Source organism: Bufo bufo, chromosome 5 (genome assembly GCF_905171765.1).
Source record: "Bufo bufo chromosome 5, aBufBuf1.1, whole genome shotgun sequence".
Classification (NCBI taxonomy): Eukaryota; Metazoa; Chordata; class Amphibia; order Anura; family Bufonidae; genus Bufo; species Bufo bufo.
In genome coordinates, this window is record NC_053393.1 from 78590688 (window position 1) to 78611022 (window position 20335).

At 42.3% G+C, this 20335-nt stretch overlaps 1 protein-coding gene across 5 annotated transcripts in view; it reads right to left on the reverse strand.

Moving 5' to 3' along the window:
• Positions 1-20335, reverse strand: part of VPS13B (vacuolar protein sorting 13 homolog B) — a 1020896-nt gene that overhangs the window by 564748 nt on the left and 435813 nt on the right. For all 5 annotated transcript variants that reach the window (XM_040432419.1, XM_040432415.1, XM_040432418.1 and 2 more), the window contains exon 22: positions 7132-7259. In XM_040432419.1, coding sequence (XP_040288353.1) covers positions 7132-7259 — 128 coding nt within the window. The remainder of the gene's footprint in view (positions 1-7131; positions 7260-20335) is intronic.

Below are 20335 nucleotides of genomic sequence, written 5' to 3' on the forward strand. Positions count from 1 at the left end.
ATAACCATCGGTACAGGGAGAAGACGACGCTAGGGTTTGTCAATGGGCGCCTCCTTCTCCGTGGCTGTGCCGCAGTCCAATCGCAGTGAAAAGGGTCACAACCAGGGAGAAAAAACAGCTCACCTTCTCCCTGGCTGTAACGCTCTCCGCTGTGATTGGACCACGGCAGAGCCAGGGAGAAGGAAACGCCCATTGACAAACCCTGGCGTCTCCTCCTCCCTGTACCGATGCTCATTATTAACATACTTGGCGGGGGAAACTGAATGGGAGCAGCACAGCGGGACGTACAAGTGGTATTTGAAAAAAACAGGCAGGGTGGCAGTACCCCGCAAGGAAAGCTATTTAATCAAACTAAAAAAAATCCATGAAAGGTCCTCTTTAAAGGGAGTCTGTCATCAGCAACATTGCTATGCAACCAAGCAAAGGACCAGATAGGCTTAGCTCACCTATTTCCAACTGTGCCATTCGTATATCAAACTGTAGCCCCCCAGCAGATAAATCCGGCCCTTTTGAAATATGCAAATGATGCCTTTAGTGCAATGCGGGGGGACATTTTGCTCTCACTGCACAGAGGCTCCACTTCATTCACTGCCCAGCCCCTCCCTTGGACCACTGGTTGACAGAACCAGTCAAAATTACGTACCTTCTGTCCTGCTCTGTTAATCAATGGTTTAAGGGAGGGGTTAGGGCGGGGAATACAGTGGAGCTTCTGTGCAACGAGAGCAATTGCAACACCCGCATCGCACTAAAGACATGTGCACATTTAAAGGGCATCTGTCAGCAGTTTTGTACCTATGACACTGTCTGACCTGTTACATGTGCACTTGGCAGCTGAAGGCATCTGTGTTGGTCCCATGTTCATATGTGTCTGCATTGCTGAGAAAAATGATGTTTTATTATATGAAAATGAGCCCCTAGGAGCAACGGGGGCGTAGCCATTAGAACTAGAGGCTCAGCTCTCTCTGCAACTGAACATGGGACCAACATAGATGCCTTCAGCTGCCAAGCACACATGCAAAAGGTCGGCCAGTTTCATAGGTACAAATCTGCTGACAATTTTACCTTAAACAGAGCCAAGGATTGCTCAAAAAAATGGCACAGTGGGATTTGGTAAGCTAAGCTCTATGCTTGGTTGCATGACAATGTCGTTGATGACAAATGTCCTTTAATAAAGACACTTGAACATGTATTGTGCTCCGCTTTCTCCGGCTTCAATTACACTTGACAGAAGCAAACAGCTTCAGAAGATACTTTCACTCTTCTTGGTGTTTAAACATTTAATGAGGCAAAACATCCTGTTTTCAGCTGGAGAGACATTTGAAAGTATTGCTGGTGTCCATCTGTCGGGCAAGTATCATACTAACTTTATAAATTAATATAGGGCGCCAGCAGTAACCATCACCAGATGGCAGAAAGCAGGGCAGATTCCATCATCTTCTGGTCTCCTCAGCTTCTAGATACTAATTAACTAACTCAATTTTAATTGCAAGAACAATTGAAACCAGCAGAATGTGTCTCTGCATGTCTACTCTACACTGACCAGCCACAGCACCAGAAGGCAGAGCTGCCCAAAATAAAGACAACTAGAAAATAAAGTATTTCTCTGAAGCAATCATAATACACGTCAGGATTACAAGAAATTGTGCAGGATCTATACTTCAAAGCTTTGAGTTGCCTAGCCTCTACCAACAAGAAGCGTGATACAATGACCTCTGTGAATACCACAACTGAACCAAAGCTTAAAGAGTCACTGTACTTTCATACAATTTCATTTTATTTAATAGAGAATGATGAAACTAGGAAATTTCTAAATCACTTCATTTAAAAAATCTGCATGCATTCACCTGAAAAAAAGCTATAAACTCATGGCCACTAGGGGTCTCACTTCCAGTCCACTGTCTGTTCCTGGTAACAGAGAATCAGAAGAAGGGAGAGAGGAAGTGGGGGCATGTCAGAGCTAGCTGAGATTGTGAGACTGAAAAAACAACTGCTTCTATACTGCTTCTTAACTTCAAAGGAGCCTCCTGCCTTTCTTTAAGTGTGATCTCTCCCTCATTATCCGTTATGTGAGCTCCGGAGCCGAAAACAAACGTAATGGGAAGAAAGGGAAGTCACTATATATAGTACTGGCAGAAATGAGACAACCCCTGCTTCTGAGAGAAATACATCTGGCTGTGCAGCTGAAACAGGGAATACTATAGCTGAAAGAGACTTTACAGAGCTCAAACATAAATATGCCTTCACAGTTACGATTTTACAAAGAAACATAGCTATTATGCAACTTTTTTTTTTTTTAAACACAGGTATGCTCTAATTTGTAAAAAAACCTAAGCAATATATCAAAGATATCAGAAAAACCCAGTTTACAGATTCCAAGAGAATCCATATAATGGTCACACTATATCTGCCAGTTCCAGGTAACCAACCTAATGTTATGACGTAATGAAGAAACCTAGCCATAGAAATAAGATAGCTGATGGACAACTGCCCAGAAGTCCCTGCCATAAACATGAATGCCTGCCACAACTGCACAGATTAAAAACTCCCCCGTTCAAGAAGAGTCTGCGGTGGCCAAGAGTCTGATTCTGTTCCATTAGAGCCCCAGCAGCACAGTCCTCTCTATCCCCTTTCCTGCACTGATCCCTACTATCAGTTGATGGAGAGAACAGGTAGCTAAACAATCAGTGTTTAGCCTCTGGTTACAGCCAGATCAACAATGGAGCAAGGAGAGGAGAGTAACCCACTGTACATCAGGAAAGAAATATGAACCCCTATGCCACCCTAGAACACCAGGGATTTAAACATTCCCTAGACCACCACACAACTGGCACTAACTCCCTTATCTGCCCCAGACTAGCAGGAATTTTAACATTAAACCTTTCTCTACTAAAGATCACCATGGATACTGAGATTAAACCCTTCTATGCCCTAGACCAGTGATGGCGAACCTATGGCACGGGGGCCAGACGGCACTCAGAGCCCTCTCTGTGGGCACCCGCACCCTGGAGAAAGTCTATGGTGTACCAATATGCCTTAGACTTTTCCTGCCATTCATCAGTGCAGGACATGCTTCGAACAGTACAGGCAGCACATTGAATGTAGGCAGGTTATTATAGCTAAATGATAAAGTACATGGAAGATATATGATATTGGTGTTCAGGTTAAATCGCCGTGTTGGCACTTTGCGATAAATAAGTGGGTTTTGGGTTGCAGTTTGGGCACTCGGTCTCTAAGAGGTTCACCATCACTGCCCTAGACCATCAATGTAAGATGCAGACGTCAACCCCTTCACTGCGCAAAACCTCCAGCTTTAATGTCACTGACCTGATCACTGTCTTAGACCACCATGGATGCAAACAATAACTGCTTCTCTGCCCCACTAACCGATTTAGAGAGGAGCTAAAAGATTTTACAGAATCAATTTGTCCAATCAGCAGAGCTTATGCAAATTATGAAGCCCTGCAGATTGGATAAACTGATTCTAACAGTCCTGCTGATTGGACAAATTGATTCTGTAGAATCTGTTAGCTCATTTCTAAACCGATTCACTATCTCAGACCACTGGTCATGGTGTCAGCAACCCTTTTTCTGTCCTGATAATAAACCCATTCTCTGCTATAAATTACCAGGGATACAGCCCCTTATCTGCTCATACACTCATTAATAACAGTTTCTTCCTCTACTTTTTTTTTAATCCACTCCTGGTTTTGGCTTCAAAACCTATTTTAAAAACCGTCAACACCTGCATGCGTACAAAATATTAAAAAAAAGGGTGCTAAAAACCTGTCAAACAAGCAGCATCATATTACATAGAATAATTAAAAAAAACACCTAGAATTTTTGGTATTCTGGGAATGAGGTAATAAATAAAGTTATAAAAATGTAACATGTCAGCAGATGAAGACAAAAGATCATTCTGTTTAAATGTATGAAAAAGACGATACATCATGATTATAGTTTCATCCTGTTTTCCTTTGTAAAAACATGGTTCTCTGCTCCCGGCCAAGTTTTGAGTGAATATCAGTATAGTTTAGAAATCTGTTCTGCTAGTTTGTGGGTAAGAAATAGGTACATAATATTTCCTGTGTATAGAGCCCTTAATGTTCCTCTGCAAAATAGGAGCTTTATATCATTTTCACGGTGGCTTAGAAAAACATTTAAAAATTTGATGTTGATTCCAAGCAAGAATTTCAACCATTGCGCTTTAGGTTGAATCCAAACCAAAATTATTTTTTTGCTATCAATAAAGGCAGCATCATAGAAAGGTGACTATATCCATATGTTTTATATATATATATATATATATATATATATATATATACACACACACACTCACCTAAAGAATTATTAGGAACACCATACTAATACGGTGTTGGACCCCCTTTTGCCTTCAGAACTGCCTTAATTCTACGTGGCATTGATTCCACAAGGTGCTGATAGCATTCTTTAGAAATGTTGGCCCATATTGATAGGATAGCATCTTGCAGTTGATGGAGATTTGAGGGATGCACATCCAGGGCACGAAGCTCCCGTTCCACCACATCCCAAAGATGCTCTATTGGGTTGAGATCTGGTCACTGTGGGGGTCATTTTAGTACAGTGAACTCATTGTCATGTTCAAGAAACCAATTTGAAATGATTCAAGCTTTGTGACATGGTGCATTATCCTGCTGGAAGTAGCCATCAGAGGATGGGTACATGGTGGTCATGAAGGGATGGACATGGTCAGAAACAATGCTCAGGTAGCCCGTGGCATTTAAACGATGCCCAATTGGCACTAAGGGGCCTAAAGTGTGCCCAGAAAACATCCTCCACACCATTACACCACCACCACCAGCCTGCACAGTGGTAACAAGGCATGATGGATACATGTTTTCATTCTGTTTACGCCAAATTCGGACTCTACCATTTGAATGTCTCAACAGAAATCGAGACTCATCAGACCAGGCAACATTTTTCCAGTCTTCAACAGTCCAATTTTGGTGAGCTCGTGTAAATTGTAGCCTCTTTTTCCTATTTGTAGTGGAGATGAGTGGTACCCGGTGGGGTCTTCTGCTGTTGTAGCCCATCCGCCTCAAGGTTGTGTGTGTTGTGGCTTCACAAATGCTTTTCTGCATACCTCGGTTGTAACGAGTGGTTATTTCAGTCAACGTTGCTCTTCTATCAGCTTGAATCAGTCGGCCCATTCTCCTCTGACCTCTAGCATCCACAAGGCATTTTTGCCCACAGGACTGCCGCATACTGGATGTTTTTCCCTTTTCACACCATTCTTTGTAAACCCTAGAAATGGTTGTGCGTGAAAATCCCAGTAACTGAGCAGATTGTGAAATACTCAGACCAACAACCATGCCACGCTCAAAATTGCTTAAATCACATTTCTTTCCCATTCTGACATTCAGTTTGGAGTTCAGGAGATTGTCTTCACTAGGACCAACCCCCTAAATGCATTGAAGCAACTGCCATGTGATTGGTTGACTAGATAATTGCATTAATGAGAAATAGAACAGGTGTTCCTAATAATTCTTTAGGTGAGTGTATATATATATATATATATATATATATATATATATACACTCACACATATATATATACACACACACATATATACACACACAGGCAGAGGTGGCGATCCTAATCTTGCTTCTTAACGAGTTAAGTAAACAAGGGCAAGAAACAGTTAATGGATTCAATGGATTTCATAATGTAATTCCATGGTAAGATATGATATCACACTTGTTTCAAGTTTCGAAGTGCTACATATGTATATGTATATATAATGAACAAAAATATAAATGCAACACTTTAGGTTTTGCTCCCATTTTGCATGAGCTGAACTCAAGGATCTGTAACATTTGCTATATACACAAAAGACCCATTACTCTCAAATATTGTCCACAAATCTGTCTAAATCTGTGTTAGTGAGCACTTCTCCTTTTCTCCCTTGCCGAGATAATCCATCCCACCTCACGGGTGTGGCATATCCAGGTGCTGATTAGACAGCATGAATATTGCACAGGTGTGCCTTAGACTGCCCACAATAAAATCCCACTCTGAAATGTGCACAGTTTTGCCTTACTGGGGGGAGGGTCAGAAAACCAGTCAGTATCTAGTGTGGCCACCATTTGCCTCACGCAGTGCAACACATCTTCGTCGCATAGAGTTGATCAGGTTGCTGATTGTGGCCTGTGGAATCTTGGTCCACTCCTCTTCTGTGCGAAGTTGCAGAATATTGGCAGGAACTGGAACACGCTGTCGTATACGCCGATCCAGAGCATCCCGAACATGCTCTATGGGTGACATGTCCGGTGAGTATGCTGGCCATGCAAGAACTGGGATGTGTTCAGCTTCCAGGAATTGTGTACAGATCCTTGCAATATGGGGCCGTGCATTATCCTGCTGCAACATGAGGTGATGGTCGTGGATGAACGGCACAACAATATGTGTTGTTCAGTGTGTGTACAGTATTGTGCGAATTAATGTGAACATGACCAAATAATGAGTATTTTGGTAATGGCAACACTGTTATGTCCATTCTGACAGTTGTTTTGATGGTAAACTCGGGACCTGGCAAACTTATTCCAGTAGAAGGAATAATGAATAGTGAAAAATATAAAGCAATGCTAGATCGATGTTTGGCTTAGGAGTTGGAGAAAGTTCAAGCCAACGGCAATGCAATGTTCCAACAAGACTCAGCTCCATGCCATATTTCTAAGACTATGGTGAAATATTTCAAGGACAAGAAGATAAGCATTTTGGACCGGCCTGGAAATTCGCCAGATCTCAATCCTATTGAGAATTTATGGGCGATCTGCAAGGCCAAATTACAGAAGATGGTCTGTACGACGAAAAACAAGATGGTAGAAGCAGTAATTCAGGTGTGGTTTCGAGAGGAGGCAATCAAGAATTATTGTAAAAATCTAGCTGACTCCATGCGGAGCCGAGTTCAAGCCGTGATTACAGCAAAGGGAGGACATATTTCAATAATAGTATTTAAACCTTGTTTATAGGTCTAAGAATAGTTTTATTTAGAATAAACCAAAAAAATCCTTGTGTTAACATTAATTCGCACACACACGTATATAATTTAATATATGTTATTTATCATTTTTCATTCCTCTAGAATAAACTCACCTGAAGAGTAAGACGCTTGACTGCATTCCAAACTACTCTGATTATCTCCTTCATTCTCTCCTCCGGGGTCTTGCTGGCATCTCTAGAGGTCTGCAGCATCCTTGCAGGAACTGATAACGGACGTGATTCTGTAAACCAAAGGTGCATCAAAAAGTTAACATTATGCCAAATACATGCAATTACTAAAGTGAATCACCTCACCAATAAGCACTTTCTCCTAAAAGGGATCAAGCTCACTGACCTCTGTTTTTCTAATAGTGAACTCCAAATTCCCTCCATCCTTAGCGTATAACATGCTGATTGCCTGCAGCCACCACTAGGGCAGTCTTAGGAAGCGCACACTGTTAAAATATTGTTGTCTGACCTCAACACAAAATTTAACAAGGAGTTGGGAGAGTGTATAAATAAAAGAGAAAAAGACATTCACCTACTGAAGGATGCTCTGCTCTAGCAACAAAGCTTCTGTCTCCACTCCTCCCAATCCCCTGTGGGGCAGAAGTGTGATGGACCGTCCATGGTCGCTGTCACAGCTGAAGCCACTCACTGGCCTCATCTGTGATGTGTCTCCACGCGGCATACAGTATGCAGTAAGCTTTAAAGCTCCCCCTAGAGGCAGTTTCAAGTTGCTAGAATTATATTATTTTACTTGTCTTTTCAAGCTTTCTTTTTTACTTTTTTTCTTTTTACCTTTTTAAGTCACTCTAGGTGACTATAACATGCAATCATTGGATTGCAATTTAGAATTGGATTGCAATATTGAATATTATCCATTATAATATACAAATATTGATATATTACAAAGCAGTGCTGCCACCTGCAGGTCTGTATTGGGATATGCCAGTGATTGGCATCGGTGCCTTAAGCAAGCTCCTGCCTATTACTACAGCATAACAGCATCCCCGATCTCGGTTAGAAAAGGCTGTTACAAGCCAGAATGCAATGTGGATACAGCATTTTTTCCCTTCAGATGCTGTGGTCACATTTGAAAATGGCACCCGAGTTGTTAAGTGTATGAGATCTGCATTTTTGCCAGTCGCAGGCATTAACCCCAGATGTCTGCGGTGTGAAACAGCAGGCACCTGACAGCTATGGAACCCGCTCTGTTCCGGAGTGGGCATCATCTTTAAAGACCCACCATGTGAAGTACTATTATGTCCCATGTTGGAAAAGGGTTAAAGGGATTGTGCAGGGGGGTTTATATTCATGACCTATCCTCAGGATAAGTCATTAATATCAGATCAGTGGCTGTCCGACTCTCGACGATCAGCTGTTTGAAGAGGACGAGCAAGGTTACACTGCGCGTCGTTTCGCTTGCAGAGGCGGTGCAGTGTAATTACAAGTGCTGGTCCCAGTCACTTGACTGGGACCACAGACCTTCCTGTACTCCAGAACCAGCATTGAAATTGAATCATCAGTGCAATTTACTTAAAGTAGATTAGAAAGGAGATGAGCTAAATTTGCACACTAATTGCAGGGACAGTCAGTAAATCTATCTAGCCCAGTCAGGGGCAAGTAACATAGTAGAAAGCATTGAACAACCCAGTGCTATTTCCCTGTTCTCCTCATACTATAGAAATCTATAAAAGGCAGTGAGAGGCTAAAAACAGATGAGGAGATAGATCAGCTAGAACTGCCTGCAGGCAGCAGAGGGAATTTAGCTAAAAACAAATCTAGCTCATTAACCTCCCCCTCTCCTGCTCTACTTAAAGAGGTTCTCCAGGAATTAACAAATGATGTCTAACACCCCTGCCAATTCTGCAGGACTTCCAGTGCATGACCTATACAGGTTGTCCATTGTGTAGTGGATGGAGCAGATAACTGCAGCACTGCTCCCACTGAAGTGAATGGGAGCAGTGCTGCAGTAACCAGCTGACAAATCAAGTGTGGCTACAGAGTGTGTCAGACTCCAGACTATTTCATATTGATGACCTATTCTAGAACACTCTTAAATCCTAGACAACCCTTTAAGTTTAATTACTAGGAACAGGGGGCAGACAGTCTAATATTTTTTAACATTATTATTTGAAATTAAAGTATTTTTATTTTTTTTATCGTTTTCTCAGGCAGTTAATAGAATAGTAATAGTATATTATTAAGCTTTATTAACTTCAATTTCCAAAACTCCTTGATGGTCACTACCATTAAAGAGGTTGTCCCACAAAAAATATACAGTTTTCAAACCAGCACCTGGATCTGAATACTTTTGTAATTGCACACACTTAAAAACTTAGCCCTTGAGTTATGTAAAATTAAAGTTAAATCTATCTATATAATGCCACCCGCTGTTTGCTACTTCTCTACTTTCTCTGTCCTCCTCTCTGGGTTGACACATGCTCAATTCCATCCTTCAACTACCACCACCAATCTATCTGTACAGTGCCACCTGCTGTTTGCTCTTTCTCTAATGTCTCTGTCCACCTCTGTAAGGTGGACACACATGCTCAGCTCCAGATTTCACCTGCTACCAGCTGCAGCAGACAGGACATGCCCCGAGCTGCCAGTTTGAAATAAATCTAACAGAGCGTTTAGAGACATGACTAGGAAAAGCTCTGGTTTCATGTTAGGAACAGCTTTGTTAGAAAGGGGCTGTCTTGTATGTGTTGATGGAAAAGCCTTTCATTGCTATATTCTGCTATAAGACTGTATTATTACAGTATTTGGCGATGTTAATAAAAAGGATCTGATTTAAAAAAAAAAGAAAGGGGCTGTCATGTGCTACATGATGTCTGATTTTAATTTTTTCAATTAATCCTGAGTGAACCCTTATTATTTTGGCTACCACTAGGGGGAGCTTACTGCATACTGTGTTATTATTGAAGTCAACATATAAACAGTATGCAGTTCTTCCACTTTAGTGAAAGCTGTATGCATCCAAGCTTATTTTATTATATATCTTTGTAGAGGATCTGGAGTTCTGTATAAGAAATTTAAGCTCTGACCACTATGAAGATATATTAAGAAATAAATCAGAACATCATTTTGTGTTCAAGGGTGGGCATACATTTTAAGCTGCAGACAGATTCTGCCTGTACCTTTTCAGGCAAGGGTTCGATTTCAGACACTTTACATTTTCCAAAAAGACCACCCAGCATTTCAGGGTGGTCTCGTTTATCACAATTTACTTTAAAATGTGCGCGCACAGGTTTCCCTTTAAGGAGGGCCTTATGGAGTCCTACAGTAACGATACATAAATGACTACTGTTCTTACCATAGTACTTATTTACGCTTCACGGTAGTTAATGCCCCTGAAACGTATAGTACCTCTCAGCTACTATGAACGGCGATTATGTAAAGACCATTAAATGCAGCACTTCAGTACAACACATTAACTGTGACCAAATAGGTAGATGGCTGATTATTAGTTGCTTCTCCAAACAAACGCTGGATTCTGAAAGGCATTCTCCAAGAATGTTTGGTTAAGCAAATGAAATCATGTTACACATGATCAAAGGCTGAGCAAAATCAGCCCATCGTAACACGTAAAAGCAATTACCACCCCGCCTGTAGGAGCACTTACCCAAAGCTAATACCTTACAGAATACCGTTTGATCCATTTTATAAACTAATTAAACAGTGACTGGAGATTGCCAAGCATATAGTCTGTAGAAAGTCTGTAGAATATAGCATTCCTCCGCCGCTTCACAAGCCTTATTTATGGGCTAATGACAATATGGTATCTCAGCAATTTTTTTTTTTTTAGGGGTGGGGGGGGGGGGGGGTTCTTGGTTAATGAGCAAAAATCCAGTAATGTCACAAGGAATTTGACAGATCAGACAGAAAATAACATCGCCTGGTTCACAGACCTCATCTCATATGTGTTCGAGCCTCCTAGAACATATTAGGATATAGTTGTCACCTACAATTGAAACCAGAAGTTTACATACACTATATAAAAAGACACATATGCATGTTTTTCTCAATATCTGACATGAAATCAGAATAAACTTTTCCTGTTTTTGGTCAATTAGGATTAACATAATTATTATTTTTTGCCAAATGCCAGAATAATGAGAGAGAGAATGTTTTAAGGCATTTTTAATTACTTTCTGCAATGTCAAAAGTTTACATACACTAAGATTACTCTGCCTTTAAACAATGCTGGACTGCCCATGATGATGCCATGTGTTTGGAAGCTTCTGTTAGGTTTGTTGGCAACATCTGAGTTAATTAGAGACACACCTGTGGATGTATTTAAATACACACCTGAAACACACTGCTTCTTTGTGTAGCATCATGGGAAAGTCTAAAGAAATCAGCCAAGATATCAGGAAGAGAATTGTGGACTTTCACATGTCTGGCTCAACCTTGGGTAAGAACACAAAAAAAGAAAAACAAAGGTTTTCAGCAAAAAAAGTGTTTGTCGCAAAGAACCTTCTCGGAAGAGCACCGAAGAGGGTCTAAGGACCAACAAGAAGGGCGCCAACAAGGGGAGAGAATGGTTGGAAGTTTCTATATAGGGATATGTTAGGGGATCGGCTGCCAATGAAGGTTATCAGTAGACCCAACTACAACAGGAGAGAAAAAGAGGGTATGGAAAGTGAAAAAGCCATCAAGAAGGGCGCCAGGATCCTTTGTAATTTAATAAGTGCTGGAAATTAAATCAATCTGAAAAGAGTATTAGTGATGGTATAGGGAATCTCCTGTAAAATCGCCATTCAACAGATTCGCCGCGCCTGCGCACTTCATTCCCCATTATGGGTAGAGGCACAAGGCCGGCTAGATCGGGATGTACGGGCCGGCACATGCGCATTAAACGCTCTTGTGCCTATGCCCATAATGGAGAATGAAGTGCATAGGCGCAGCGAATCTGTTGAACGGCGCTGGATTTCTCACTAAGAGGAGGATGTAATCAGAAGAACCTAAGGCGGGCCAGAGGGGTGAAAGGGGAGGGGTCTCGTATGAAAAGCGCGGAGGGGCCTGGGCAACGGCCGCATGAACGCCGCCCCAAGGCACCTTCAGAAGCTAATTAACATATTGAATACAAGTATATTTCTGAGAAAATCATCGATGAACAGCAATATGGAAGGTAGCATTCTAATATGGGGAATGTAATGGAGATCCTGATGTTAGTGTTCCATAATGGTGATTTTAGGTGAAAGACTCCCTTTAAGGATAACAAAGTCAATGTTTTGGAGCGGCCATCACAAAGCCCTGATCTCACTCCTATTGAGAATTTATGGGCAAAGCTAAATAGGCAGGCGCAAGCAAGGCGACCAACAAACGTGGCTCAGTTACACCAGTTTTGTCAAGAGGAATGGGCCCAAATTCCAACCAAATATTGTGAGAAGCTTGTGGAAGCATATCCAAAACGTTTGACCCAAGTCATACAGTTTAAGGGCAATGGCACCAAATATTAATAAAATGTATGTAAACTTTTGACTTTGCAGAAAGTAATAAAAATGCCTTAAAGAGGACCTTTCACCGATTCTTACCCTATGAACTAACTATACAGACATGTGGAGCGGCGCCCGGGGATCTCACTGCACTTACTATTATCCCCGGGCGCCGCTCCGTTCTGCCGCTATGCCCTCCGGTATCTCCGCTCACTAAGTTATAGTAGGCGGAGATACCAGTCCCTAAGTTATGGTAGGCGGAGTCTGCCCTAGCGCTGGCCAATCGCAGCGCAGAGCTCACAGCCTGGGAGGTTATTTTCTCCCAGGCTGTGAGCTATGCAATGCGATTGGCCAGCGCTACAGAAGAACAAGGGCAGACTCCGCCTACCATAACTTAGGGAACTGAGATACCGGAGGGCATAGCAGGAGAACGGAGCGGCGCCCAGGGATAACAGTAAGTGCAGGGAGATCCCCGGGCGCCGCTCCACATGACTGTAGAGTTAGTTTATAGGGTAAGAATCGGTGAAAGGTCCTCTTTAAAACATTCTCCCTCATTATTCTGGCATTTGGCAAAAAATAATAAGTATGGTAATCCTAATTGACCAAAAACAGGAAAGGTATGTTCTGATTTCATGTCAGATATTGAGAAAAACAGGCATATGTGTCTTTTTAAATAGTGTATGTAAACTTCTGGTTTCAACTGTACATATGATAGAAGCAGCCATTCTATGACACGAAGCTATAAAAATAATTCAACAATCAGGAATTCATGAAAAATCAGGCAAAACAAAAATTGATTTACCTGATTACTGGTTAAAGTTACTAATCCTATAGATGGTATAAGCTTAATCAGGCTGTCAGGCTATTCTCCGACTCTATACCAACTATTGGTTGGCTTAGTGAGAGACAGAATTGCTCCATATTTCAGTTATGCAGGAGCGGACTCTCCTGCATAACGGAAAGCAAACAGATCCGTTATGCTGGCCATAGACTTCTATTATGGCGGAATGCATGACAGAATGTTCTAAAGGCATTCCGTTAGGAATTCCGTCCTTGAATTGCGTTATGGTTCGTGGTAACGGAATCCATAATGCAATTCAGCATATACCTGTCACGGTCTCTCCCGTGACAGGGGTCAGAAGATCTAAACAAAAACTGGCTGCACGTGATGTGATCTGACAGCCTCTTTGGATTTAATTGGCTCTGTGTTGTTGCTGGGTATGACCACACCTCTTGTCTCAGGTGTAGCTTAAGTGGTCATTCCAACTCCTCTATTTAGTCTGGTCTCACCCATCATGCTATGAGGTTGATAGCTCCTTTCTGGTTGTGGAAGTGCTGGTGATTGGTTCTCCTCTGAGTTCCTGCTCGTCCGCGTACTTCGGAGTTAAAGGGGTTATCCCATCTTAGACAATGGGGGCATATCGCTAGGACATGCCCCCATTGTCTGATAGGTGCGGGTCCTACCTCTGGGACCCGCACCTACAAGGAGAACAAAGCGGAGAAACTTGAGGAGGGCGCACTGCGCATGCGCAGCCGCTCTCTATTAATTTCTATGGAACCGCCAAAAATATTCCATCGGCCCCATAGAAATGAATAGGAGCGGTGGCCGAGCATGCGCGGTGCGCTCCTATTCACTTCAATGGGAGAGGCGGGGAGCTGCGCCTCGTGGTGGACGGACCCGGGAAACCCGGGGTCCTCCAGCCACAACTCTCCCGGCTCCGTTCTCCTTGTAGGTGCGGGTCCCAGAGGTGGGACCCATACCTATCAGACAATGGGGGCATATCCTAGCGATATGCCCCCATTGTCTAAGATGGGATAACCCCTTTAAGTGTCTTTTCCCTATTTCTTGTTTGCTGTATTCCCCTATCTTTTGGTATTAGGCCTGAGGGAGTCTTCTGTTCCCTCAGCTGGGAAGTATTAGGTCATCGTTAGTCCTGACACTATTTCCAGGGCCCTTTAGGGTCAGATAGGGCTCTAGGTTCCTGCGTATGAACATTCCTACCATCGAGGTCTGTTCATACTGATCGTAGTCAGGGCTCGGTTTAGGTATTCACTAGGTGGTGACTTTTCCCCTTTCCCTAGTTTCCAGGCCTAGTACTTTTTCCCTTCCCTCTTGTGTTCGGGTTGGAGTTATCTACCCACACCGCGCCGCGACAATACCCGAACTTCAAAAACTGAAGTTTGCTCATCCCTAGTTATGGGTCCTGTTTAGGGTTTGTTGACATTTGCGTCGGAGACACCATACGGTACATCTGTTACAGATTCTGTAAAAAAAAACTGCTGACATAAAAGTCCTCCATGCAGGACTTTTTTTCTGCTCAAAGAGTGGACTCCTAAACCAAAAATGAATGGACCCCATTATAGTCAATTGGGTCCATTTGGCCCTGTTTCCGTTATGTGCTGGATCTATCGCTACTGTTATTTTCCTTCTGCTTCTATTACAGCGAAGAAAAACAGAAATGAGTAGAAGTGATGGGAATAAGGCGTAAGTTGTACAGTTAAATTCAAAACAAATTAGGACAGTGACAAATTGTCTTTTTACTTTTTTAATAAATTTAGAAGAAAAACACAAAAAAAAATATAGAAAACACATTGACTAATTATAAGGAAGATATGCACTTTTCCTCTCTAAGCCTTACGTATGCTAGTCTTTCCGACAGGTGCATCTCACAGCCTCAAATGACATCACGAGAAAACTAATTACATGCAAGTGCTGCTTTTGCACATTATTTCCACTTATAAAACGGCAATAACCATTAGGATCCATACAATTATGGTAGTTTATAACTCTCTTGCTTTGAAGAGAACTCTGTAGAATGACATCATTGCCGAGTGAGTAACACAACTCCTCTAACATCTCAGAGTCCCAGCTGAATGTGTGGTGAGGTGTCATGGTGTATCACAACACAACACTTGAAAATTTGGTGTAGTTCTGGCTGCTTCTATGGAAATCAAATCACAGATCATCTGTAAAGGACACGCACAAGTGAATTTTCTTATGAAAAAAGTATTAAAGAAAAGGCTGCTTTACAGAAGGCTGTTCATAGTGATCGGTAAAACATTTGCTACACTGTTTACATAAATTCAAAAACTATAAAACAAAAAGGTTTTCATTAAAAACATGTTGAGTGGGGTAATAAAAATGTACAAAAAAGCATGTCATAACAAAACCATGATATGTAACTATTTGGAAAAGCTGCTATCTAGCAATATTCTTTAAAAGTTAGAGTACCATGAGATATTGGTGCCTTAAAGGCTATAGGCACCTTTGGGGCAATTGGTTTTTAACACTGCATTTGAGTCATTTATTATTAGTGAATAATAAAAATGTTCAGCTGTTTCTGAGATACAAGGGTTAAAATTCAGTCTTTTTGCAAGCAGTAATGGCCAGTTCGCAATGTTCGCCTGCGAACACATGCGGGCTGCCATCTTGACTCACAAGTCCGGCGATGCACTGGTAAGCCCTTACCTGTGCCTGTGCCGCGAGCCGGTCTAAAATCAAATGCGGTACCGGGAGCAGGCAGTTCCGAGAACAGCCCGATGAAGGCCGCCGGCGGCTGTTCTCGGAACTGCCTGCTCCCGGTCACCGCATTTGATTTCAGACCGGCTTGCGGCACAGGCAAGGGCTTACCTGTGCATCGCCGGATTTAAGAGTCAAGATGGCAGCCCGCATGTGTTCACTGGCGAACACTGCGAACTGGCCATCACTGTTTGCAAGTTGTTGCAATCTGTTTTCTTTGAATACAGTCATCTGACTGCTCATAGTAACATAGTTTATAAGGCTGAAAAAAAACATCTGTCCATCTAGTTCAGCCTGTTATCCTGCCAGTTGTAGCTCATGTGTTTCTCTTATCCCTGATCTCCTGATCTCATCAACACTCATTATAGCTCTCTTCTCATCAAACTGATAAGAATATGGCTTGAATAAATATTTATGAAGTCAGGAGATCGTAGAAAAATATTACACATGAGCCATCAGATGACAGGATTCAAAGAAAACAGACTGACAGCTTGCAGACTGATTTTTAACCCTTGTATGACAGAAACGGCTGAACATTTTTAATAAAAGAATTTTAGCCCAAAATTAGCTAAATGCAATCATGAAAAAAGCCCCCAAAGGTGTACATAGCTTTTAAAGACTAGACAGCTTTGCACTGATTATTTTTATTGTTCACTTGTTCCCTAAATGAAAAAAAATAAGCAAGTAGTGTTCAATAAAAATACCATTTTACTTCTGCAGAGTATATATAAGTACTTCATCTTTCTGGTGCTGAATATGGTATAACTTTGTCAGAGCACTGCTCCTGTTTCTGACAGCACTTTCTGCTCTCCCCCTCCCTTCTCTCAATGTAAAAGATAGCAGCAGGGAGGGGAACAAGGCTGTAAACAGCAGATGAAAGTGTGGAGATGGAAGAAAGCAAACAAGGAGGGCAGCTTAGACAAGCTGTAGATCGGAAGGCGCAGACACAAGGCAGTTTGCAGGGGGATAATCGCAGTCTGTGAACAAGGGAATAAAAAGCAGAGCATCCACTGAGAACAGTGCACGAAGAGGGAAATCACACACTCCTCAGCATCAGTCCTTGTCAGTACAAAGGAGAAGAGTTGAAACTAGTTCAGGAACCAGTACCAGTTATGCTGGTACTTGACAGCTAGTAAAGGCAGCAGCATCCTGGACAACACAGACCTCATATTCAACAGGAATTAACAGGAAGGACGTACATATTATAAAGTCTGAAACTAGTAGCAGGGGGTCTGAAAATTAATGAAGGAATGAAGATTGCAAACTGAAACATAGCATCATTTTTTTATTAAAGGTAACGACCAACAAATGTAAAAATAAATAAATAAATTCTACGTCAATGGTGTCCAGAGTCTTTAAACAATAACACATGCCGAAGAAGAGTAAAATTCAAAGAAACGCTACAAATTTGCAACTTTTTTATTCCTTTAAGCCATCTAAAACAAAATACAAAGGAACATTTCTAATAGTTAATTATTTGAGAAATTGCTTCATTTTTAAATGCATGAAAAAAAAATCCACCGCAAACGTGCACTTAGCCTTAAAATATAGTATGAAGTATTTCTTTAAAATGGTTGCTTAGGAAGACAACTCCCATATCCACCAGAAAATACATTTTCACTGCCACTACAAGGGAATTGTCTGTCTGTGGCTTCTCCTGGGAAGAGTTAGGCTGTGTTCACATTGGGTGTCTGTCCCAAATTTAATGTCCACACGACGTATACATTAAACAGATGCCTCCAATGGATGCCACAGGCATCGGTCACCATGGGATTCCGTTGTAAAAAATAAAAATAAAAAAATGTGTCCGTTTAACATATACTGTACTTTTTTGGCTGAATGGAAAAGCGTAGTGTACTATTTAGCATACTATGTTTGTGCAAACTTTTCCTCCCCAAAGTATACATTAGAAGTGGGACAAAAACATGTAGTGAACACTGCTTTAGACATGTGGCAATCAGCAGCAGATTACGGTCTTAGCTCCAATTTGAAAGTGGTTGTCTTTGAAGAAAGTACACTAGAGAAGAGCGAATCGATTTGTCTCATCAAGGAGAGTTCTGTCCCTTGATGCGGTCTCTCCGCAGTTGAAGGCGCTCCTCCTGCCACTTGTTACAGTTCCCCTGGCCACTGCTGCCGCAAGGAAGTTGTTGGGGGATCCAGTTCAGCTGGGTGGCCCACGCTGACGTCAGACAAACGGGTCAATGATGTGGCGTGTCGGGGCTCCAGAGCATCAGGAGGCTCAGCTAGCAGCTCAACCCGGCATGCATTTACACCATTGCGAGCCTTTCTTTGTTCAGTATAAAAGGCTAGCGCCTGCATATGCAGGTGCCAGTGAATTTCTTGTCCTCTGGCTCCCCCTGCTGTTCTCTTGCTGTTATTGAAGACTCCTCTGGATTGGTATTGCGACTACGTTTTCTGGTGATTTGGTATTGTATTGATCTGGTTTTTGACTTTCTGCCGTGATTGCTTTCTCGTTTGCCTCTGGCGTTTTTGTACTTTATTGTCCGACTGGCATTTGACCCTTTACCGTACGAATACTCTTTGTGTTTGTCTGTTTGTTGTTCCTTGTTTGTGCGTCGCCCTCACATGTATTTCAGCGTAGAGACTGCTGCCTAGTTGTGGGGTCACAGTGCGAGTAGGTAGGGATAGTGGGTCTGGGAAGTTTGCACCCTGATTTAGTTTAACGGTAGTCGCCACATTCTGACACCACTTGACTGACAGGGCAGACTGGCCTGACCATCTTGCTCCTGCGCCACAAGCGCATGAGCCCTGCGCATATTGAATCACTGCTCCAGTAGCGGAAGCAGAGCCTCTGTGCCTGTGCCATGAATCAGAGCAGCAGCAGCACAGGCATAAGATTGTCAGGGTCAATCAAGCAGCAGGGGGAGCGTCCTCAGCTTCAGAGACATCAATTCGAGGTTCAGAAGTCTGCTTAATGAGACAAATCTATTCTAATGAATCGATTTGCTCATTTCCACAGTACACCTTTAAAAGGTGGGACTTGTGATAGCCAATCAACCGTTAATTTAAAGGGGTTGTCCGTGTTCAGAGCTGAACCCGGACATACTCATATTTTCACCCAGGCAGCCCCCCTGATGTTAGCATCGGAGCATCTCTTTTGTTTTCAATAACACACTGCCGGACAGAAGCTTACGCCCGGCAGTGTGTTCGGTAACGTCACCGGCTCTGATGGGCGGGCTTTAGCGCTACCTTAGCCGTTTTACTGGCTAGAGCAGCACTAAAGCCCTCCCATCAGTGCCGGTGACGTCACCGGGCTTCCTGGCAGCACCATGGAGAGCCCGGTTCGTCACCGGAACTCCTGAAAAAGCCTTTGCCCTGCGCGATTTAGCGCAGGGCAAAGGAGAGCATCGGAGCATGAACTTCTCCGATGTTCAAGTCAGGAGGGCTGCCGGGGTGAAAATAGGGATATGTCCTGGTTCAGCTCTGAATCCGGACAACCCCTTTAAGTGTCCATTCACACAACTGTATCAGTTTTACAGTCCACAAATTGTAGATCTGCAAAACACGTATAGCGGCTTTGTGCAGCCTGCATTTTGTGGTCCCATACATTACGCCCTTTGTTAGAAAGGCCGATTCTTGTCCGCAAAACGGACAAGAATAGGGCATGTTCTATTGTTTTGCAGTGCACTGAAATCAATGGGTCTGCATTTAATCAGCAAAAAAATGTGGATCGGATGCGGACTGAAAATACGGTCGTGTAAATACATATACATGGTTCCAGAAAAAATATAAATATAACCGTCTAACTATGGTCTATATAAAGTTGGAAAAAAAGATGATGTCACTGCTGTACAGCTTTGCCTTCTGCCATAAGATTGTCGTATCTTCGTAGCAGTCGACCACGTCGTCAAGGAGAATTCTATACAAACAGTGGGTAATGTATTCCTTGAGAGAGAAAAAATCCTGAACCTTTTTTTTTCGGTGTTATTTTATTTTACGTCCTGTAGGTATAGTTTGACGCAGGTGTGTTTCTTTTGCTTCTGTTTTTATTAATATCAGCACAGTAATAAATTACGTGTTACAGCTGGAAATTACAGAAAACGGCTACAGCAGATCTCATCATTAAACATGAGTAATCTTTCCCTATAAATGAAAATAGAGTGTAAAATGTAAAATGTGGGCAGATGGGAGAGATTTCTTTTTTTTTTCTTCGTGTGATTAAAGCTGCATACTTTCTAGAACTGTGTCATAAACTCTGGGTTGTCATCTAAGTTTATCCTCATCATCCTGTTAGGTCATTCACTCTGGTTTTATTACTATATAGATCATGTTAATGGTAGCACTTTGATAACTATTACATCATCACTAACTTGTGGGCACTACATACCTC